The sequence below is a fragment of the Centropristis striata genome, chromosome 21, assembly GCF_030273125.1.
Source record: "Centropristis striata isolate RG_2023a ecotype Rhode Island chromosome 21, C.striata_1.0, whole genome shotgun sequence".
Lineage (NCBI taxonomy): Eukaryota > Metazoa > Chordata > Actinopteri > Perciformes > Serranidae > Centropristis > Centropristis striata.
This window is the reverse complement of record NC_081537.1, coordinates 3,751,235-3,775,521: the sequence shown is the minus strand read 5'-3', so window position 1 is coordinate 3,775,521 and position 24,287 is coordinate 3,751,235. Positions and strand designations below refer to the sequence as shown.

Sequence of the window (24,287 nt, the reverse complement as noted above, 5' to 3'; positions counted from 1 at the left end):
TTTCATTAATGTTGGGACAGGGGTCTTAAACTCTAATTACCTGGGGGCCGCTGGAGGCAGGATCAAAATGACCAAAAAAAGACACAAAATGGCCAAGAAAGACACAAAATGACTAAAAAAAAAAGACACAAAATTACAAAAAAAAGACACAAAATGGCCAAAAAAGACACAAAATTACCAAAAAAGACACAAAATGATTGAAAAAACACTAAATTACTTAAACAAAATGACCAAAAAGACACAAAACTATTAAAAAAGGCACAAAATTATTTTAAAAGGACACAAAATTACCAAAAAGACACAAAATTACTAAAAAGACACAAAATTACCAAAAGACACAAACTTATTAAAAAAAGACAAAAATATTTTAAGACACAAAATATATTTTTTTAAAAAGACACAAAATTACACAAAAAAAGTAATTAAAGGGACCTTCCACACACTCATATCAACCAAAAAGGTTTACGTATGAAAAAAGGTGACAAAGACGAAAACGAAGGACATTTTCACTATAATTTTAGTTATTAGTTAAGTTATTACATTTAGTTAAATTTAGTTATTTTTGTAACCACAAAATACAGTTTCAGTTAGTTATTGTTTCTTAAAAAACTCGTTTGTTTTTTATTTAAGTTAACGAAAATGTTTTTCCAATTCTAGTTTTCGTTATCTCATTTTCGTCAACTATAATAACCTTGCTTCCAATAAACCTCTTTTTATCTCTCTCTCTTACTACTTAATTAAATTTGTGTGCAACAACATTTCAATAACACAGTCTCATAAATAAGAGCGTTTTTATTAACATGACATAATACACAAACAAATTTGTCAAAAGTCCTGAACATAAACACTTTAAAAAATACAAAATATACATTTATGTATCTTGTGAACAACTATGTGTAATCATAGTCCATCACCTCCCGACACATTAACCGACAGAGGCTTCAGCTGTGTGTGTGTGTGTGTGTGTGTGTGTGTGTGTGTGTGTGTGTGTGATAATGTCACCAAGCCTGATAATAACACACAGTATGAAGCTCAGGCTTCACGGAGTCCTTTTGAGTCGTACAGAAAACAGTAAAACTCCTGCAAACATGTTGAACATTGATCAAGACGAGAGCATTCACTGGATCTTATTCATGCAGCATAGTCCGTATGTGTGTCATGATAGAAAACAGGGCGAAATAAATAAAAAATCATAAATGTTTTCTTGCATTGTGATGTTTGTCATAAAACCATCTTCAGTAGTTTCATGCTCACTTTAGTGCCGTAAAACCATGTTGTGCTTTTAGCACGTCTTTATTTGTACTTTTATCCCTCCCCCACTTTAAATGTAGAGCTTAAAAAAAAGAGCTTTGTAGCAATAAAATCACTAAAACAGGCACACACAGCAGCTAGAAGAGGTGAAACAGAGCCGTAGCCGGGACATTCACAGATACTGAGCTCACAAGTCCCCTTTAAAATCCTGCAAAGACTACTTGGACCAGAATCAAGGCTGGAAAAAAACCAACAAATTCCAGAACTTCAGGGTCCCCAACAGGCCGCCATGTGGAACACCGTTTGTGTTTGTGTCCATTTGACTGCCTGCAAATTTGTTTAAAAAAAAAAACAGAATCAAGGCTGGAAAACCAAAAAATTCCAGAACTTCAGGGTCCCCAACAGCCTGCCATGTGGAACACCGTTTGTGTTTGTGTCCATTTGACTGCCTGCAAATTTGTTTAAAAAAAAAAACAGAATCAAGGCTGGAAAACCAACAAATTCCAGAACTTCAGGGTCCCCAACATCCCGCCATGTGGAACACCGTTTGTGTTTTTGTCCACTTGACTGCCTGCAAATTTGTTTAAAATACAGGTGACTTGTAACGCCCGCGAATGTAACAATGCCCACAAACGTAATAAACCACAAACGTAATGAAAATCTGCAGCTTTTAATGCAATAATCCCACAAACATAATACATTTTCTACAAACGTAAAAGCTGCTGCCGACTACAAACGTAACAAGAGATTTCCCACAAATGTAATAACTATTAAGTTTGCAGGGACTTACTTCATTTGTGGGGAAGTGAAAATCTTCAACTTTCAATATTGGTTATAATAATGATAATTATATTTGTTTGTTTGTTCGTTTGCCTATACAACAACAACAACCACCACCACAACGACCATTATTCATTGCATTATTACATTTGTGGGAACTTATTACAATATTGAAAGTTGAATATTTTCACTTCCCCACAAACGTCCCTGCAAACGTAAAAGTTATTACATTTGTGGGAAATCTCATGTTACAATTGAAGTAGGAAGCGGCTATTAAGTTTGTGGAAAATGTATTAAGTTTGTGGGCTTTATTACATTTGTGGGGTAAAAACTTTGATATATAAATGTGACTTAAATTTGCATTTAAAAAAATCTGGGGGGAAAATGATGAACAGTAAATATGATTTTTTTTTACCACAATATCAATATAAATATTGGGATATAATACATTTTCTGGAAAAAAAAAATACTGGACTGTAACGCCCCTGAATGTAATAAACCACAAACCAAAAAAAAAAAATTCTGGACCATCATTTTTGCCTTAGGACCTTCCAAGCACGACAGTATATATAAAAAGCTTTAATGAGTGACTGAAGTAGAATTAATGAAATGTTTTACTAGTAAATGCATCATAATTCATCTCACTTATGTTTACAGTAGTGATATTAAAGTCATGTCGGTCTAAATGAAGAAGCACCACAGAGAAGGCTGCTCTGGTTGTCAGAGACCGCCAGTCATACAGACGTTTGCTGCACATTAATTCATTAACGGGGATAAAAACAAAATCTCAGGAATATGATGGTTAGCAGATTAAATATGAAATGAGGGGTAATCAATCAATTAAATCTATTAAACTACATTTTTTTTCTATATTTGAAAACAAAGAGCAGAGTTTCCCACAGAGAGATTTTACTGGAGTGGACCAACAAGGTTTATTAGCATTTTAGCATTTTTACACCACCTGTGATTGAGCTACGCAGCGTATTGATTAATTTAACCCCTTGTTGGCCTGTTTTTTCATTCACTCACACTATTGATTACTCATACATTGACACATGCACAATCAGGATCCAAACCCAAATCTGTGGCAACAATTGGCAACAAAAAACGGAGGTGCTGATTGGCCGAAGAGGCGATCTGTGTATCTGTGCTCGATTGCTTTGCCTCAACTACCCAGATGTTCTTCGCATAAAATTGAAAATTGGATTTTGCGAACTGAATTTGAATTGTGAGTTCCAAACTAATAAATTAAATTTCAAATTACAATTCAGATTCAGTTTTTCGACGCAATGATTCAAATTGAACAATACAAATTCAAATTATGTGATTCAAATTCAATTTTTTTAATGCAATTATTCAAGTTACGCAATTCAAATTCAAATATAAATGATTCAAATTCAGTTTCTGGTGGCACACTTTCATGTGATTTTGGTTTGACCAGATGAGACGTGGCAGAGTGAGAAAAAAGTAAACAGGCTTATAGGTGTATTACAGCAGTGGCCTGGAGTCAGTCCCATTATGTTCCACTCTGGAGCGAAACACCTGCTGGTAAAATTCGGCCTTTTACGGTGTTTGGCTTAATATCAAACTGGTTTTAGACAGTTTTACAACTGGTGTGTGTAAAATGTAAAGCCATAAGTAAATAAATATTTAAAAAAATATTAAAATAATAATTTTTATGGCAATAATGTGTTGTTGTTTTTCAAGTAAGACAAATATTACACAAATAATTTAACATAAAAGCACATTAATACCAGTAAAGTCTAACTCTGAGGGAAACACTGCACAGTATTGAGGACTGAAAAAGCCAACAGGATGAAAAGAAGAAAGGCAACTGAATCATATGAAGCAACTTTCAACAGACTGGTAGAATAAACACTATTATTATATATTCTATTATTCTATCTGTGGGGGAGGGACTCACTAAGACCTCTGCACAGCCGGCTGTGGCTCTAAAACATCATGCTGGAACATTCTTCAGTGATTAATGTGAGTACAGTAAACATTTAAATGGAGCTATATGAGGGTGCACCGATTGATCGGCCGGCTGATCGATTAGCATCGATTTCCTTCATTTTGCTGCCGATTCTTTGACGTCAAACCGTTTTTATCTTCCTCCACAAAGGTCTGAAAGTGCGTCTGCACGTACACGTCCTTCTGCATGACTGAGTTGTATGTTTGTTGTATTATAATGGAACCAGAAACTCAGGACACTTTATTTATGGTTGCAGTTATTTTGTTAGTTTATCCTGTAAATTGTTGCTATTTATTTTAAGTTCAATGTTTTATTAACTACCTCAGACGTTGTGATTTCCTTTATTTGCAGTGACCTGACAATTATTTGTTTTATTCCCAAGATAAAGAAATTTTGGTGGGTTTTTTTGTCTTTTTTGGGTGATTTTACATCTTTTGTGTCTTCTTTGTGTTTTTTTGTGTGTGTTTTTATGTGTTTCTTGGTCATTTTACGTATTTTGTTTCTTTTTGGGTCATTTTACGTCTTTTTGTAGGGGTTTTCTTTTGTCTTTTTTGGTCTTTTGTGTCTTTTTACATCTTCTTTTGTTCACAAAATGACCAAAAAAGACAAAAAATTGACAAAATAGATATTTGTTAAAGATAAATACTGCTGTGTTATCGTTTCTCAATAAAATAAGATTCAAACATTGAAGGTTCAGCTGTGAGTTATTAAAAAAACCGGTATCGGCCAAAATCAGAATCAGAATCGGCAGGTCAGGCTTTTTAAAAATCGGTGATCGGCCAGAAAATTGCACAAAATCGGTGCACCCCTAAGAGCTCTACGTGTAGAAAACGTGACTGATTCAAGTGAATCCTTATTACAACCGGCTTGGCTTAGCTCAAGAAATTAAAAAAGCACAAAAAACACCATAAAATAATGTTGAAGGTTGTCTTGCAGGCGATCACAGTGAAGATTAAAATGTGGCTCAAAATGACAGAAAGGTTTAGTTTCTACTTTGTCACATTTTTTAGTCCAGAGGTAGAGTTACACCTTTATTCTGTAGTTGCCAAGCAACGACCACTATGAAATAAATATTCCTATGAATAAACTGTGTAAAATATATGGATTAAAATATATAAATTGACCAACAATATACATTATTGTTCCTTTTGTATATTTTATACAGTCATGTGATTATCCATCTCACAATAAAACATTCATTTTATTATTATTGAAGCTTCGGGGACTCTACAGTTGATTTTCTTTGCAGCTCTGTGTGTGTTTCCAGTGAATGAAGTCTGTTTTAATGACCGGCCATAATTCAATGCACACTGCAAAAAATATGGTGTCTAAAAACCAGATAAAACAGTAAATCTGAGGGAAATAATCTTGCTGCATGGACAGATAATTTACCTTGACAAGATTTCTTAAATTAAGATTGTTAAATCTAGAAATGAGCATGTTGAACACTTAAAATAAGAAATTAACTCTTAAAACACGATAAATCATCCAACACATCTATTTGTTTCTTCCCAATATAAAGACATTTTGGTGTTTTTTTTGTCTTTTTTGGGTGATTTTACATCTTTTGTGTCTTTTTTTTGGTGGTTTTTTGTGTTTTTATGTCTTTCTTGGTCATTTTACGTCTTTTTGTGTTGTTTTTTTTGTCTTTTTTGTGTCTTTTTACATCTTCTTTTGTTCACAAAATGACCAAAAAAGACAAAAAATGTACAAAATAGATCAAATTAAAGCTGCAAGCAGCGATGTACTGGCCCAAGCAGAGTGCAATGACAATTATTTGTTTCTTAAAAAAACTTTAGATTTAGAAGTGTTAGATGATTTATCTTTTTTTAAGAGTTAATTTCTTATTTTAAGTGTTCAACATGCTTATTTCTAGATTTAATAATCTTAATTTAAGAAATCTTGTCAAGGTAAATTATCTGTCCATGCAGCAAGATCATTTCCCTCAGATTTACTGTTTTTATCTGGTTTTTAGACACATTTTCTGCAGTGCGGTTACTTTTCGTTACAGCTCTGTGTGTGTTTCCAGTGAATGAAGTCTGTTTAAATGTGTGTGTCTCCATGAGTGACATTAAAATTAAATTCTCTAAAACATATTTTTTGTCTGGGCCATGCAGATGTGGAACAGACATGTTGATGGTGAGAAAGCATAAAAAAACCTCTTCAGAAAAACATTCCTCATGCCGTTAAAAATAACTAAAACCATACAATAAATAATTGCTCATTTTTGGCTCTTTTCTATTAAAACGGAAAAAAATCAATGCTTTGGAAGTTTCCCTGCCCTTCATATATAAGAAAACAGACCCAGAATTAGAACATTTGTGTGATAAAGCCCCCACTGTGACCGTGTTTGAGCTCTGCTCCACCTGATAGTTGCAGTGCTGCTGGGCCTCAGGGTTACCGGGGTTACCGGGGTTACCGGGGTTACCAGGGTTACCGGGGTTACCGGGGTTACCGGGGCTCTGCAGTGTCTTTCCAGAACTAAAGTTCCAAGTATTGCCAACAGTACCAGTTTCCTCAGAGGGAGAACCTCAGAAGGGAGAATTCATCCCGAGCTTCGTTTCAAACTGGAGCTTTTGTCTCTTCTGGTATCGAACTCGCACCCTGAAACGGAACGAAGAGGACAAAAATCAGAGCTGGAGATCAGGACACGGATATATAATCACATGAGAGACATTTAAAGACTACAGGGACATCTCAAAAAATCTGAATATCATGAAAAAGTTCAATATCTTTTGTCAGTTATTCCAGAAAGTGAAACTCGTACATTATATAGATTCATTAAAGGTAGAGTGAAATATTAAAAGCTTGTTTTTCTTGTCTTTTTTTGGTCATTTTATGTCTTTTCTTGGTTACGTTGTGTGATTTTGTGTCTTTTTTTAGTCATTTCAGTTTTTTTTAGTCATTTTGTGTCTTTTTTTAGTCATTTTGTGTCTTTTTTTTTTGGCATTTTGTGTCTTTTTTTGTCATTTTGTGTCTTTTTTTAGTCATTTTGTGTCTTTTTTTGTCATTTTGTGTCTTTTTTTAGTCGTTTTATGTCTTTTTTTAGTCATTTTGTGTCTTAATTGGTCATTTTGTGTCTTAATTGGTCATTTTACATCCTTTTTTGGTTATTTTATGTATTTCCTTGATATTTTATGTCTCTTGTTGGTAATTCTATGTCTCTTGCTGGTAATTTGGTGTCTTTTTTTGGTCATTTTGTGTCTTTTTTGGTCATTTTGTGTCTTAATTGGTAATTTTACATCCTTTTTTGGTTATCTTATGTATCTCCTTGATATTTTGTGTCTCTTTTGGTAATTATGTCTTTTGTTGGTAATTGTGTGGTTATTTTATGTATTTTTTTTGGTAACAAAGGACGATAAATCCATTTACACAGATTACAGGTACACCTACATACATTATATAGATTCATTACACAGAGTGAAATATTTCAAGCCTGATTTTCTTGTTATTTTGATGATTCTGGCTTAGAGTTTCACTTTCTGAAATAATTGACAAAAAATATTGAACTTTTTCACAATATTCTAATTTTTTTAGATGTACCTGTAGTCTTATACCAAATAATAACCCCCTTCCCAACATTTGTTGTTTAAGGATTAATTTATTCCATCATTGGATTCAACCTATTTACAACATTGCTCTTTAATTCCTGTTCTATATATATAATATAACTATTTGTCCATTAAGAACTGCGTTTGGTACCTGATCTCATGTAGCTTCACCACCTCGTTGACCAGCACCACCAGCAGCGGGGACACAGAGACCAGCAGCCAGGCCAGTAGGGGGATGTCTCTCAGGTCAAAGGTCACCGTGCTGCTCTGGTCCCGCCATAACTGGTAATCCACCGTGGCCTGAACAAGCTGACTCAGCAGACTGGAGGAGGAGATGGAGAGAAGGTGGAGATGTTGGAAGAAAGAGAGACATGCTCAATAGGAGACACACACACAGACAGACAGACAGACACAGACAGACAGACACAGACACACACACACACACACACACACACACACACACACACACACACACACACACACAAATAATCCAATCCTCATTCTCCAACCCCAATCCTCATTCTCCAACCCCAAGAAGCTCTACTCCATCTTTACAAACCTCCTGGTCCCTCCAACTCCCCCTCCTACCTCCTCCCTCCTACCAACCCACTTTGTCAACCATTTCCTGAAGAAGATTGAGGACATACGCTCGTCATTTACCCATCCAGTCTCACAACCTGCCTCTCCTCCCTCCCCATCAGTGTCTCCCTCCCTCTCAGCATTCACTCCACTGTCTCCTCCTCAAGTGCTCAGCCTTGTAACCTCTGCCCGTCCTACCACCTGTCAGCTGGATCCTATTCCCTCCCACCTGTTTCAGTCTATTGCTCCTGATCTCCTCCCGTTCCTCTCCCATCTTGTCAACACTTCCTTGACTACTGGCTGCTTTCCTAACTCTCTGAAGGAAGCGAGGGTGAATCCTCTCCTAAAGAGATCCACCCTCGACCCATCCTTAGTGGACAATTACAGACCCGTCTCTCTCCTGCCGTTCCTCTCCAAAACTCTGGAACGGGCTATCTTCAATCAGCTGTCCTCCTATCTGCATGGGAACAACCTCCTTGACCCTCACCAGTCTGGTTTCAAGAAGGGCCACTCAACAGAGACTGCCCTTCTCGCTGTGACTGAACAGCTTCACAAGGCGAAGGCGGCCTCTCTCTCATCTGTTGTGGTTCTACTGGACCTTTCTGCAGCTTTTGACACTGTGGATCACCAGATCCTCATCTCCACCCTTCATCACCTGGGAGTATCTGGCTCCGCCCTCTCTCTGCTCAAATCCTATCTCAAGGACCGCACCTTCCGTGTAACTTGGAGGGGTTCTGTTTCAGAACCCTGTCTACTCACCACCGGGGTCCCTCAAGGCTCGGTCCTTGGTCCGCTCCTCTTCTCGATTTACACCAACTCCCTTGGCTCCCTCATCCACTCGCATGGCTTCTCCTATCATAGCTATGCCGACGACACCCAGCTAATCTTCTCATTTCCCCAGTCTGAAACACGTGCAGCAGCACGTATCTCTGCATGTCTGGCCGACATCTCCCAGTGGATGTCCTCGCACCACCTCAAACTCAACCTGGGAAAGACTGAGCTACTTTACCTCCCAGGGAAAGGCTCTCCCACCACTGACTTCCACATCACTGTCCAGGACACAGTGGTTGCCTCCACAGAAACCGCCAAAAACCTTGGCGTAACTCTTGACAACCAACTGTCCCTCTCAACAAACATCACCGCCACCACCAGATCTTGCAGATTCTTGCTGCATAACATCAGGAGAATCCGCCCGTTTCTCACCCAGAAGGCAGCTCCGGTCCTGGTCCAGGCACTGGTCATCTCACGCCTGGACTACTGCAACTCCCTCATGGCAGGTCTGCCTGCCAAAGCCATCCGACCTCTACAACTCATCCAGAATGCAGCTGCTCGATTGGTCTTCAATCTTCCCAAATTTTCACACACAACACCTCTCCTCCGCTCCCTCCACTGGCTACCAGTGGCTGCGCGGATACGCTTCAAGACTCTAGCTCTGGCGTACTCTGCTGCTAACGGTTCAGGTCCTACTTACATCCAGGACCTTGTCAAACTCTACACCCCTGCCCGTCCTCTCCGCTCTGCATCAGCCAAACAGCTGGCGACTCCCACCTTGCGTGGGTCAACTCGCCTCAAAACCTCTTCCAGACTTTTCTCTGTCTTGGCTCCCAAATGGTGGAACGAGCTCCCCACCGACATCAGGACCTCAGACAGCCTGTACATCTTCCGCCGCAGGCTGAAGACCTACCTCTTCCAACAATACCTCGGTTAAGTCATGGTCACCTAACAGATATATATATATTAAAAAAAAAAAAAAAAAAAAAAAAAAATTTTCTTCTTCTTTTCTCTTCTTTTCTTCTTTAACATATAGCACTCCTTAGCAATGACAGTTAGCTCTTAAAGTTATGTACTTACTTGATTCCTGTGGTCTATGTCTAGTACCATCAGGTTGAATGCACTTATTGTAAGTCGCTTTGGACAAAAGCGTCTGCTAAATGACATGTAATGTAATGTAATGTAATGTAATGTAAAAATAATATGATATAAAAGCATAGATATGTACAGCACATGTAGAACTTGTATTCTATAGTATAATATCCAATAAGTATAAGTATTATAAGTCTGACTCACACTACAGGGACGGTGAGACACCACCAGGTGTTGCTGAGAGGACTCTTCCTCCACAGAGGCTGGGAGCGATGGACGTAGCTCAGAGAGATCACCACTAGGAGACAAACAGACAGAGGAGGAGATTAACTGGAATAATGATAAAACATGACTGATTCAACCATCATTATGCTGCTTGTGTCAGAGTGAGACCTGTGTGGAGGACCAGGAAACCCGCCATGACCTTCTGGGTCAGCAGCAGCCCGTTGGACAGGTCACCGAACCACTGAGGAGCATCAGGAGAAGAGCTGCAGACACACAGAACAAAACATTCATTAAACAAACCTTTATGTTCTCTGTTTACTTTACACAATACTTCTATTGTTTCTGGAATTAGATCATCCTGAAATAACCTTGATTTACAGGTACATCTAAAAAAAATAGAATATTGTGAAAAAGTTCAATATTTTTTTTTCTCTCTCTAAGCCAGAATCATCAAAATTACAAGAAAAACAGGCTTGAAATATTTCACTCTATGTGTAATGAATCTATATAATGTATGAGTTTCACTTTCTGAAATGATTGACAAAAAATATTGAACTTTTTCATGATGTTCTAATCTTTTGAGATGTACCTGTAGTCTATAAAATGACTGAGTTTAAATGGATTTATTGTCCTTTGTTACCAAGAAAATACATAAAATTACCAAAAAAAGACACAAAATGACCAAAAAAAGAGACATAAAATAACCAAAAGTGACACAAAATACCAAGGAAATACATAAAATGACAAAAAAGACACAAAAAATACACAAAAATTACCAAAAAGAGACACAAATTTACCAAGAGACACAAAATACCAAGGGAATACATAAAATTACAAAAAAGGATGTGAAATGACAAAAAAAGACAAAAAAATGACAAAAAAAGAGACAAAAAAAAGACAAAAAGACATAAAATGACCAAAAAAAGACATAAAATGACCAAAAAAGACACAAAATGACCAAAAGAGCCTCCTTTTACATCAAAATTACAAGAAAAACAGGCTTGAAATATTTCACTCTATGTGTAATGAATCTATATATGAATCTTTTTTATGATATTCTAATGTTTAGTTGCTGTGAGTGAATGGACCAAGTGTTGGTGTAATGACAGCGAGGCTGCGGAGCTCCTCCTACCTGGGTTGGAGGATATAAAGGCTGGTGACGGTGGAGTTGTCAGCTAAGGTGGAGTTGCTGCTCCTGAGGACGGCCTGCATGGTGAAGCCGAAGCCCAACAGGTAGGAACACACCGTCAGACCGAACTTCAACAGGAAACAGCCCAGGAAGTAGTTCTGGGTCTGGAACAAACAGGACCAAGACTCAGGAAATTAAAGGCTTTAACTTTTTCTTTTCAGTCCATTTACAAACTGTATCTATACAATATTCTTGTCCTTTTGCACATTCTTATTTACATATTCTTATACTCTTAGTATATTATCTATTGTATGTATATCTTGTATAGTCAAGTATTTATATGCATATATAATGCCAGTACAATATATCATATTATGTCAAATCTTGTGTATTTATAAATATATATTTATACATGTTTACATATTATATATTATGTTATGTATGTATGTATACACACCCTGCACAGGCTAAATATATGACACATTGCTATGTTATTATTACTTCTACTACTACTATTATTCATTTTATATACATATACTGTTGCTGCCATTACTATTATACTACCATTATTATACTGGCCTTATTATTATTATATACTTTATATATACTGTGCTATTATTATATACTGTCTAGTCACAATAACATTATTACCATCATATGATCAGTATAATTATCATCATCCTGCCACTATATCTTACCTACCAACTTATTTTCTTTTTAACTTCTTAAGTGTCCTTGTTGTTCTAGTCTGATGATGACTGTAATGGTCTATGTGTTGGGTGTGAGATTCAAAGAGGTCATAATAAATGTTGCCTTTATTTTCTTTGGATTATCCCAATAAGGTTATTAACTTTTTATTTCAGTTGACGAAGATGTTTTTTCAATTCTAGTTTTCATTATTTCGTTAGTTTTCGTTAACTATAATAACCATGCTGTGCCGTTTGTGGAGGTATGAGTCTACAGTACAGCATTATACACTGGTTAATAGTCAGCCAGCAAAGAAAGTGTTCAAATGAGCAGCATATCTAAAAGCTGTGACTGATTTGTGATCTTACCTTTCTTGGGATTGCATTGAGGTTCTTCCCTGTAGCAACAGTCATGACTGAACTGTCTGGAGGCTTCCCCAAGAATGACACACTGTTAACAACACAAACACACAATCAGCATGTACAACACAACAAAAATAACACTGTGTTGTTTGTTTCATTCATTATTATCAGAATCAGAATAAACCTGATAGATTTTTACTTGATTGAAGTGTACTAATGCATACAAGGAATGTAACTGTGTGTTAAATATGTCTTTATAACAGAGTGTGTGTGTGTGTGTGTGTGTGTGTGTGTGTGTGTGTACCTCAGCAGTGGGCAGCTGAAGCAGGACAGCCAGAGGATGTCAGTGGTGTTCATGGGAGGAGGAAGCTGGGCTACACAGGCTAAGAACTGCAGAGAAAAAGGCTTCATTAACCCTTTGATGCACAACATATAAAGACCTTCTAATGCACAACATGGGTCAAAAACATAGGTCAAAAATGAGCTTGTGCATTAGAAGAGTAGTGACAAAAAAAGGGGTTTTATCCAAAAAGTAAGAAATGAAAACAAAAAATTAGGATGTATGATGATCAAAAACAAGTTATTTGAGGAAAACCTGGAATACTGAATGATGAAATTAATTTATTGCAAAGACATAGAATATAAAAACTTAGTCGGGTCACTTTAGACCATGTTGTGCATCAAAGGGTTTATTTATTCAATATCATAAGTGTTCTAAAAACACATGCACACACATTGTTTTCCATAAAAATCCAGCCCAGTGCAGCCTAAAGATCCATATTTCTCACCTGGATGATGACCAGGCTGAGCTGACACTGCAGCAGGAAGAGGAAGCACTTGCGGATGCCGTAGGTTGTGTGTCGAGCCTGGAAGAGATCCACCCCACGGCTGTTATATGTTTTATATATATATATATATATATATATATATATATATATATATATACACTACTGGTCAAAAGTTTTAGAACACACCAACTTTTCCAGAATTTAATTGAAAATGATGCAGTTTAATGTCTCAGTGTACTCTGAAATTAATGCACATTTGCAACATTTACAATTCTTTATTGAGCATGATAGTGTTTTGAAAGTAAAAAAAAGATTCAAAATCACATTTTATGTTGGACTAAAGGACTGAAAAAAGACACAAAATGACCAAAAAAAAGACACAAAATGACACAAAAGACACAAAATGACTAAAAAAAAGACACAAAATGACACAAAAAAGACACAAAATGACTAAAAAAAGACACAAAATGACCAAAAAAAACCACAAAATGACACAAAATGACTTAAAAAAGACACAATGACCAAAAAAAGAAACAAAATGACACAAAAAAGACACAAAATGACTAAAAAAGACACAAAATGACTAAAAAGACACAAAATGACTAAAAAAAGACACAAAATGACACAAAATGACTAAAAAAAGACACAAAATGACCAAAAAAAAGACACAAAATGACACAAAATGACAAAAAAGACACAAAAAGACACAAAATGACAAAAAAGACACCAAAAGACACAAAATGAGTAAAAAAAGAAAATGACTTACAAAGACATGAAAATAATTCAAAAATGGACAATAGCCCAAGACTCCATAGAGTTCAGTTGTTCTTCAAACCTGTTAAATATATATATATGTTATATACCTGTTATATATATATATATATATATATATTTAACAAGCTTTGTGGCTGGCTGAGTGTGATGTGTGTCTGTGTGTCTGACCTGCTCTATGAGCTTCACCATGCTGACGCTCTCTCCCTGGTGGAAGGTGACGGAGCAGCCCAGACTGTTGAGCTGACCCGACAGTCTGAGAGGAGACAGACCTTCAGCGTCTCTGTCGTTAAATCCTCCTCCGGTGGCGTAGCCGAACGTCTCCCACGAGCACTGAGACGGGTACAGAGGGTCCAGAGCGATGCTGTGGACGGAGAGTTAGAGATAGAGGTATGGGCAAACTGATTTTTACCTCTGAACTCTGCCCTTAAAGGAACAAAATACATATGTTGCAAGAAGACATTTCTAAACATAAATGCATAAATGCCGCCATCGCTAACTGTGCACAACGTCAGCAGCTGATCATAAACAAACCAGCATGGCTAATTATGCACAGCGTCTCCACAGATCGTAAACATCGTGATCGTGAATTAACCGGCATCGCTAACTGTGCACAGAGTGTCCGGTGCTTGTTGTAAACAAACAGAGATCGCTAAGTGAACACCTCCTGCAGCAGCAGCACATACACACTGTACTGCTACAGAGCTAACTGTTAGCCTGTTAGCACATACACACTGTACTGCTACAGAGCTAACTGTTAGCCTGTTAGCACATACACACTGTACTGCTACAGAGCTAACTGTTAGCCTGTTAGCACATACACACTGTACTGCTACAGAGCTAACTGTTAGCCTGTTAGCACATACACACTGTACTGCTACAGAGCTAACTGTTAGCCTGTTAGCACACACACACTGTACTGCTACAGAGCTAACTGTTAGCCTGTTAGCACATACACACTGTACTGCTACAGAGCTAACTGTTAGCCTGTTAGCACATACACACTGTACTGCTACAGAGCTGACTGTTAGCCTGTTAGCACATACACACTGTACTGCTACAGAGCTAACTGTTAGCCTGTTAGCACATACACACTGTACTGCTACAGAGCTAACTGTTAGCCTGTTAGCACACACACACTGTACTGCTACAGAGCTAACTGTTAGCCTGTTAGCACATACACACTGTACTGCTACAGAGCTAACTGTTAGCCTGTTAGCACATACACACTGTACTGCTACAGAGCTGACTGTTAGCCTGTTAGCACATACACACTGTACTGCTACAGAGCTAACTGTTAGCCTATAAGCAATTTGCAGACTGGACGCTAAGGGGTTAACATCCCCTCCGGCTCTGCAGCTGGGAGAGACTGCTGCAGGAGGACTGTGCCGATTCGGCGGCTCGTTAAGAAGAGTAAGAACGAGTCTCCAAAAGTCTCCAATAACACCAGAAAAAGTCGCTGGATTTGTCTCCAGTCACTTTTTTTGAAAAATAGTCGCTAAGGGGGTCTGAAAAGTCACTAAATATAGCAAAGAAGCTAAGTTGGCAACACTGCTTCACCGGCGTCGAGTACTACGTCACATCTTGCTTAGCGTTCTATCCAATCAGCAACCAGGATTTTTTCAGGTGAGAAAAACGGCCCCGCTCTTCTACAGGGACAAAAAAAGTCCCGTCAAAAGAGCGCTCCGGACGACTCATATTCAAATTAGGGGCGTTTTGGCGAGTGAGACCCTCCTCACTCTGGGTATTAGACTGTAACAGAAACACCCTTATTCAATAAGTTTACAAAGGCAAGAATCAGCATCCCTGTTTTGCATAGTCCACATAATGGGCACAGAGCAACAATGGTATGACACCATTAATTTAACTGAAATAGATCAACAGGTAGAGTTCATTATGAATGTGTGTGTACCTGAGGTCACTCTGTAGAAACAGGCGGCTGTTGCGGAAATTGGCAGAGCTTCCCAGACAGCATGTAACCTCCCTGTTCTCCTGCATGATCTTCATCATCTCACACATGGCTGAGAGGAGGAAACATTAGAGTCAATATCAACATATTCTTTAGAACTGATGTCACTGTTCAGGGGCTAATAATGAAGACGATACAGAAAGAAGACACTTTGAGACTTTCCCGGTGGCCATTTTTCCCCCTAGTGGAAACACGGCTTTAGTATGTGAAGGAGATGAAGAAGACTCACTGTCAGGGGTGCAGTCAGTGAAGAGTGGCACCAAAAGAGGCACATTATCAATGTTCTTCAAGTGTGGACGAACCTGGTGGATGCCACGAGGTAGCTTGGCCTGAGAGAGAGCAGGGACAGAAACACAACAGGAAAAAAGACAGAAAAAACATTTTACAAATGTTATTCTTTATCAGAGAAATTTTGAGCAGTACACACAAATAATCATCTTAGAGCAATAATCCATCTCCTGCTGGTCCTAACTAACACTTCCTCTATTATAGGGAGAAGTGAGCAGTATCCCCCCTGGTTCTAATAAAGGTCACGTACCCTGTTAATAAAGGTCACGTACCCTGTTAATAAAGGTAACGTACCCTGTTAATAAAGGTAACGTACCCTGTTAATAAAGCTAACGTACCCTGTTAATAAAGGTAACGTACCCTGTTAATAAAGGTCACGTACCCTGTTAATAAAGGTCACGTACCCTGTTACAGTCCTCCAGGAAGCTGGGCACGTCGCTGTCTGTGGGCTGGAAACTAGCCAGGTCAGAGTGAGCTTCCTCCTCCGGCAGCAGAGGACCTTCTGCTTCATCCCGGGAATCTGTTCACACACGGGTCAGAGACAAATAAGGGTCGGCAAGGTCATTTTGTGTCTTTTGTGGTAATTTTGTGTCTTTTATCAGTCATTTTGAGTTCTTTTTTGCTTAATTTTATGTCATTTTGTGTCTTTTTTTGGTCATTTTGTGTCTTTACTGGTCATTTTGTGTCTTTTTTTGTCATTTTGTGTCTTTTTGGTCATTTTGTGTCTTTTTTTGTCATTTTGTGTCTTTTTTTTGGTCATTTTGTGTCTTTACTGGTCATTTTGTGTCTTTTTTGGTCATTTTGTGTCTTTTTTTAGTCATTTTGTGTCTTTTTTGGTCATTTTGTGTCTTTTTTTGGTCATTTTGTGTCTTTTTTGGACATTTTGTGTCTTTTTTTAGTCATTTTGTGTCTTTTCTGGTCATTTTGTGGTCAATTTGTGTCTTTTTTGGTCATTTGTGTCTTTTCTGACAAATCCCAAAGTCTGATCACGTCTTAATTAGACAATAAAGACTCTATAGGATCTAAAGTTAAAAATCTAAGAACGTCCTAAGTGAGAAAACTAAGTAGTTCCTAAGAAATAGGAAAATTCTTAAGAAAAAAATGGTGATTAGCATTAAGAACATTCTTAGGAACATCTTACTTTTTCTTAAGAATTTTCTTAAGTTATAACTTAACACTTTTGTGAATCCGGCCCGGAATCCGGTTTGAATTCCCTCATTGTGGAACTAATAAGGGAGTCTTAATCTTCACCTTAATGGAAATCCACACTGACATACTGAACAGCTGGAACCAGCAGACAAGGAGGAGAGTCCTGTAGTGTGAAATGGATGAAAGTGAATGTTAGAGTTGGTACCTTGGTTGAGGTCTTCGTGCAGAGAGCCCTGACTGGGGCTGGACGGAGCTCCGTCACAGGGACTGTCTCCGTTTGGAGTCAGAGAGATGTGACAGTTCCAGCCTGTCTCTAGACCCATCTTCTCAGCAAACACCTGCAAAGACACAGAAGTAGCCACACAGCTTCATTACTCACACATTTGCTGAGTAATTGTGACATTTTGAATGCATTTTTCCATACATCCTATTTTATTTGTACATTTTCTTATGCATTTTTCATGGATTTATAAGTCTTGATATGATGTTTACAGACAAGTTTCTAACTTAAAAACTCTTCAAAATATATTTTTTTTAGGATTTTATTTCAGTTAACCCTTTGGAGTTTGGGGCTATTTTGTTGTTTTTTGACTCTATTTCATTCTGCCTGTATATGTAACTTAAATAATGATCACCATGCCATGCTGGTATCATCTTTTTCAGTTTAACGTCATGTGATTATTATTTTGTCATTTTGACTTACTGGATCAACATTTTGAAAAAGAAATAAATACACAAAAACACACACAACATTACAAAAAAAACACAAATAAAAAAGACACAAAAAACATACATAAAAAACAAACACATTTTTTTTAAAAAAAACCCATAAAAACAAACAAAATTTTTTTTTTACAAAAAAGCACAAAAAATACAAAAAACATTAAAACACATAAAAACCACAATACACAAAAACACAAAAAAGTGAAAAAAATGAAAAAAAAAAACAACCAAAAAAATCACACAAAAAACATTGAACACAAAAGATTGCATTCAAAATGTTGAATTGCACAATGCAAAATTTTAAAAATTACAAAAAAAAGTAAAATCATGTTACTACACTTGGTCGTGGTGATTTTTGCCTTTGCTGAAAAAGAGTTGACGCAATAAATTGGACATGGAAACTTCTGGAAAAGCCAAAACTTTAGAGGGAAGCTGACAGTAGGGAAACATGATACTTTGTTTCTACGTCATGAAGAAGTCGTGCTCCGGCGATTTAGGGTTTTTAAGCTTTTTCATTTCTAGTTTTCATTATTTCGTTAACTATAATAACCTTGCTCGGTACGACTGACTGAATGTCCATGTTTTATGTATATTCACCTTGCTGCGGAGCTCGTCCTCCATGGAGAAGTAAACAAAGCGGATACAAGCGGTTACCAGGGCGTCGATGAGGCGGACCGTGTCCAGTCTGGCCTGGAACTGGGACGACACCATTCCCATGAAGATCTGCCCACTGAGGGCCTGGACACAGTCCTCCCGCTCCACACCCTCACCTATTCCCTCTGGAGACCAGGAGGGGCAGACAAGGACAACAAACGGGACAGAAAGGTGAGAAAAACGTGTATTATTGCTGCCATTATTGCAATTCATGTGTGGATAAGTGGTACCGTCAGAGCTCCAGCTGTTCCTACAGGAGCTGTGTTTGATGGAGATGGTGGAGGGCAGCTCCACCCCGGAGAAGAGGCAGGGCCCCGGGGCCAGCTCCACACACTTCCCATTCAGCTGGTTGGATAAGGAGACCTGCATGGGCTTGTAGGCAAAAGCTGAGCAGTAACCTGACAGACAGGCACGCTGGTAGAAGTCCAGAACCTTCTTCCTAGAACAGGAGAGGAGAGAAGAGGAAAAATATAAATAAGAGAAAGTCTTTTGCTGATTGGATTAGGCTTTGCTCTGGTTTATCGAGATAGACAGAAAACGGTGACAGCTGTCCAAAGCCCCATAAGGCTGCCTGAGATGATTGAATCTATGGGCAGAGCTGTCGGAACTCAGACTGTGATCACAAACCGCACCCTGGATAAAATCTCGGAGAGATTGATGGAGATACAACAAAGTGAAACTGAATAGAGAGCTCCATACTGCACCTGTCTGAGCCTGAGAGGGGATAAATATCTGTTCCATCCCAGAAGTCGGTGCAGGCCTCCAGGATGAGGTCGGCCGAGCCATGAGACAGCATCTGGACATTATCTGCAACAGAAAGGTCAAAGGTCACGACAGGCCGAGTGAATGATTATCATCATTAAAACAGAAAAACTAACTCTCTTTCCAACCTACTCTGCTATTTGAGCAAAAAAAGGGACAAAAGAAGGACAATTAACATAGTAAAATGCAACAAGTACAATTAAGAAGGATAATTTTAAATTATTATTTCATAAAAACAAGGGGTGCACGTTATTGGTATCGGCCGATATTGGCTTGAAAATGAACTATCAGACATCGGCCAGCACGCCGATATCCACCGATATAATAAACTGATTAAATAATGGGGTGCACATCACCTCTCTGTTGCACCTTGTTTGTAGCTCATAGAATTGTGCAGTGTAGTCTGAGCCCACCTGTTTATTTATGTTCTGATTAGGGACTGAAGCTGCTTCTATTTTTTGTCCTTTTTGTGATATTTTGTTTGCACGGTGCAGATTGAGTCGTCACATATTGGGCTCCTGTTTTAACTTAAATTTGAACTGAAGCAGCAGTCTGTAAGGTTCATGTAGTTTTATTCAGTTTGGGTTTAATTGCTGTACAGTTGCACTTTCCACATGTTCCCAGTGAACACAGGTTATGTTTACTTATTATGTCAATTGGGAAATTGGACAAATTTGCCCTGATTGTGGGTATTAGTTGTGCAGGGAAAAAAATATCAGTATCGGCTAAATGAGTTCAAGCAAGAAATCCAATATCGTGCATCCCGAATAAAACTGTAAACAAACAAACAAACAAACAGAGCAGTGGTAGAGTGAAGTGTGTGTGGACTCACTGGAGGACGAGTCTCGTACGAACAGGGAGATGAGGTGGGACATGGGAGGCTGGCGCTTGGTGAAGTAATGAAGGCGTCGGGACGTGAACTCTTTAGTCTTCTCTCCTGACGGCAGCTGGTACAGAGCCAAGTGGTTCTCCTGTTTAAACAGCTCCCTCGCACCAGGAGTAAACCCTGAAACAAACACACAATGATTTAAAGTCATTTATACAACTTAGAAAACATTTACTCTCTGTGACGACTTCTTCCTGGGATAAAACATCTATCTATAAAAGCAAGAAGCATCATTATTTACGTAGGACGTGTTGCGGCATCGCACTGTTTCCGATCGGACGCCTTTTAGAGGAGCTCCGCCCCTTTTAGGGGAGCTCCGCCCCTTTTAGGGGAGCTCCGCCCCATTGTGTGATAGGCCTACACCTGGTCAGTAACACAGTTCACTCTGGATTTCCACCCTGACTCATCTCATCTGGAAGTCTATTTAGCCTACCTATCTTTAGGAGTTTTAAAGTGGCTACAAGGTTCAATTTTCCAATAATATTCTAATAGTTTCCAGTGAATATCAATGTTCAATGTGTATGTGCTGGATGGTGTGGTACCTTATGAAAAGTAAGTGTTTTATGGAGTTGCAGACGTTGTTGTAGCGTGATTAGCATGCTAATGGGAGATTTAGCTTTATTCACTTCTTATGTTGCATTACTATGTAATTCAGGGATGACATTCATGTTGCTTAGCGTAATGCCCATAATCATTAGATATGAGATACTTACATGCAATATAGTATATCAGCTAATTGGGTTCATGTTAATGTACTTTTAGTGCAGCATACTGCGTAATGTGCTAACTCACCATTAGCATGCTAAGCTAAGCTAAGATTTAAGCCCTTTCTTCTGCATCAGTTTGATCCATTGAAAACAGTCAAAACAAAACTTTATTAACTGACAGCTAAGCATAATACGGACGGAAAGATTGCGTTTCTGTGTTATTTAAAGTTACACTAGCAAGAGACATTAGCCAACACTATCGCTGCATGGATTTGATTGGCAAAGTGGCAATTTGCACCACAATATGAATACATACTTCCTACGGACACTGCACTAGTTATCCATAATTCATGCTGCTTGGAATGACAGATCAGATCAGATTTTACTCCTGAAGAAAACTGCCAGATAATCTGAATAAGATCTGTCTGATTGCTGTTGTCTCTAATGAAAACCCAAACTAAAAGGCAAGCCAGGCTTCGGTATAAAAAGCTGTCTCTTAATCTACTAGATAGAAAATCAGGCCTTAAAAACCTTGTGGTTCTCTGCTCACCTATGAGCCTGGAGAGCTCGCAGAGCCCCCAGGGGACATAGACGGGCAGCACGGTGCCGTGGCTCTCCTGGAGGGCCAGGTTGGACAGGTGGTCCGAGAAGCGGCAGAGCTGCTGCGTGACGCTGACGTTGCAGAGGTTCAGCATGATGTTGAGGCCCAGCGGCTTCAGGGAGGGCAGGTGGCACTGCCAGGAGAGGTCGTCGAACTGGATGCTGGCGGGGTTCTGCTGGTCCTGAGACAGGCTGAGCATCTCCAGGTGGTAGTCACACACAAAGTCATCAGCCTCCATCTCTGGGCAGCCCAGAGCAAAGTCCTAAAGACACAGGACAACATTTTAACACAGCATCAATCAAATAAAACTTTCCTTTCTCTATTAACCCTCTGGACCCACTCTAATTTACTCCCCTTTCAGACCCTTCGGGCTGAAAATGTCCACCAAAAAATGCGATAAAAAGGAATCATTTAAAGCTATTGAGAGTATCCCTAGATGATTATTTGATCTGTTTGATATGTTCATTTTCGCCATGTATTTATGTAATATCAAAGTTCCTAAGCGGTCGGACATATATTGATATAGGTCATATACAGTGCATGTATTCTGCAAAATGAATAACATTTAACCCTTTGATGCACAACATTAATTTCTCATGTGACTTAATGCTGCTGTGTGTTTCTTTGCTCTATCTTTTTAAATCAATTTATTTTATGATTTAATAGTCCAAGTGTTCTTTGAATATCTCTTTTTTATTTACAACAGATCATTATATCCATTTTTTCCTTTCATACTTTACGAAGAAAAATAGTTTTTGTATTATTACATCAATTTTACACACATGGGTCAAAAATGACTCATTCATCCAAATTTGATTTAGAATTAAATGACCTGATACTATAATAATAGTAATTTGTTTCAAATAGTTACTTTAGCAGTAAGAGGGGTCAAACACTCCTATATTTAATATATTTAACATGTTTATGTATCATTTTGTCACACATACAGTGTATCTGGAAGGTTTTCACAGTGCTTCACTTTTTCCACATTTTGTGATGTTTCAGCCTTATTAACCAAAATTGATTGAATTCATTTTTCCCTAAAATTATACACACAATACCCCATAACGAAATTTTTGACCCATGTTGTGCATTAGAAGTGATACAAAATGGGGTTTTTATTCAAAAAATAAGAAATAAAAAACAAATAATTAGTATGTATGATGATCAAAAACAAGTTGATTGAGGAAAACCTGGAATACTGAATGATGAAATTAATTTATTGCAAAGACAAAGAATATAAAAACTCAGTCGGGTCACTTTAGACCAATGTTGTGCATCAAAGGGTTAAATGAACTTTATTAGCTTTACTCGCATTATTTGTTACATTTATAACTACAAAGACCTTTGCAATCCCAGTGTGCCTTCTTGCATGAGCACCTTGCACCACAACCGCTTGCACCGAAGTATTTAATTTGCCTGAGAAGTTTCAGTTGCGATAATGATATTCTTGACGATATTACGAAATACTTAAAAAGATATAGAAAATATGATTTTTTTTTTCTGTACAAATAAAAAAAAAAAAAATGTACTCTTGACTCTTGAGTATGAGCAAATAATAAAAATAACCATTTAGGGGTTCCGGGGGCATATTTTAATGACATTTTGTAAAGGAGAATAAAGGTTCTTGTATGTTTTATTTAAGGCATCTTATTTTGACAGTCTTCTTGTAAGTTCTGTGCTGGATTCTGTTAACACACTGTGCTCTTATTTTGAAAGCTGCATGTGTTTAGCGACAGAGAGTAAGTAGCTTTTTGTGATTAAAACAACTTTAACCACTACATCAAGAAGTAGGAACGTTGCCAATATCATGATATGCATTTTTTTTAACCATAAATACAAAAATACCGATATCATTGTGAACAAACGATATGGCACACGCCTAAATTTCAGTTCCAGTTTGTTACCTGGGCCTGGTCGTCCTCGCCTCCCTCGGTGTCGTGGCTGAAGCTCACGTTGGATCCAGAGTGGTGTTTGGTGCGGGTGTGTGCCGGCTGGCCGGAGCACCGCAGCCGGGACGTATCAGAGGAGCGAGCGGTGTCATGTGACGTCTCGCTGGGCTCAGGCCCCTCCCCCAGCTTCAACTCTGCAGGTAGACAGAGCAGAGCCTCCACCTCCTGGGCCTGAGGAGCAGCACAACTAGTCAGGGATGAATGTGCATCATCAGGTGATGAATTCCGGAATTCAGTTGGCTCCTCTCATATTATACCACATTTAGTATTTTTGAAAATTAAAGCACCAGTGTGTAAGATTTGGTTTAATATTACTGCTAAGGTTGCAGCCAGGCGGCAACCTCCTGGTCTGAGCAGGGAGGCAAACCAGGAAGTGCCTTAAGCTGCATTCTACCAAAAATTCTAGCAGGGGGCGCTAAGTTTGGCTTTGTTTTGGCTGCAGAAGCATTTTTGTCCATTCATTTCAATGCAAAATGAGAAAACTTCTCACTTGATTTATTAGCTCAGAAATGTTTTTCAGGACAACACTATGGTCTCAATCACTAGTAAAAAATCTTCTTCAAGACAATCTGATGTTAATAGTGTAAATAATGGCCCCATTTAGAAGAAAATAGAAGATAAAGAATCGTATGATT

The 24,287-nt window shown here is 38.3% G+C and overlaps 1 protein-coding gene across 1 annotated transcript in view; it reads right to left on the bottom strand.

Annotated features, from left to right (window-relative positions):
* Window positions 1-777: 777 nt before the first annotated feature.
* The window catches only part of tmem94 (transmembrane protein 94), a 55,114-nt gene continuing 31,604 nt past the window's right edge, over window positions 778-24,287 (bottom strand). Inside the window, exons 14-32 of the mRNA XM_059324140.1 lie at window positions 23,608-23,823; window positions 21,650-21,962; window positions 20,339-20,512; window positions 19,449-19,551; window positions 18,975-19,183; window positions 18,688-18,869; window positions 17,573-17,705; window positions 16,623-16,738; window positions 16,160-16,259; window positions 15,874-15,982; window positions 14,133-14,325; window positions 13,191-13,268; window positions 12,707-12,792; window positions 12,409-12,490; window positions 11,357-11,517; window positions 10,393-10,487; window positions 10,204-10,297; window positions 7,709-7,879; window positions 778-6,610 (exon numbers count right to left, since the gene is read on the bottom strand). Coding sequence (XP_059180123.1) covers window positions 6,538-6,610; window positions 7,709-7,879; window positions 10,204-10,297; window positions 10,393-10,487; window positions 11,357-11,517; window positions 12,409-12,490; window positions 12,707-12,792; window positions 13,191-13,268; window positions 14,133-14,325; window positions 15,874-15,982; window positions 16,160-16,259; window positions 16,623-16,738; window positions 17,573-17,705; window positions 18,688-18,869; window positions 18,975-19,183; window positions 19,449-19,551; window positions 20,339-20,512; window positions 21,650-21,962; window positions 23,608-23,823 — 2,688 coding nt within the window. The 3' untranslated portion in view covers window positions 778-6,537. The remainder of the gene's footprint in view (window positions 6,611-7,708; window positions 7,880-10,203; window positions 10,298-10,392; window positions 10,488-11,356; window positions 11,518-12,408; window positions 12,491-12,706; window positions 12,793-13,190; window positions 13,269-14,132; window positions 14,326-15,873; window positions 15,983-16,159; window positions 16,260-16,622; window positions 16,739-17,572; window positions 17,706-18,687; window positions 18,870-18,974; window positions 19,184-19,448; window positions 19,552-20,338; window positions 20,513-21,649; window positions 21,963-23,607; window positions 23,824-24,287) is intronic.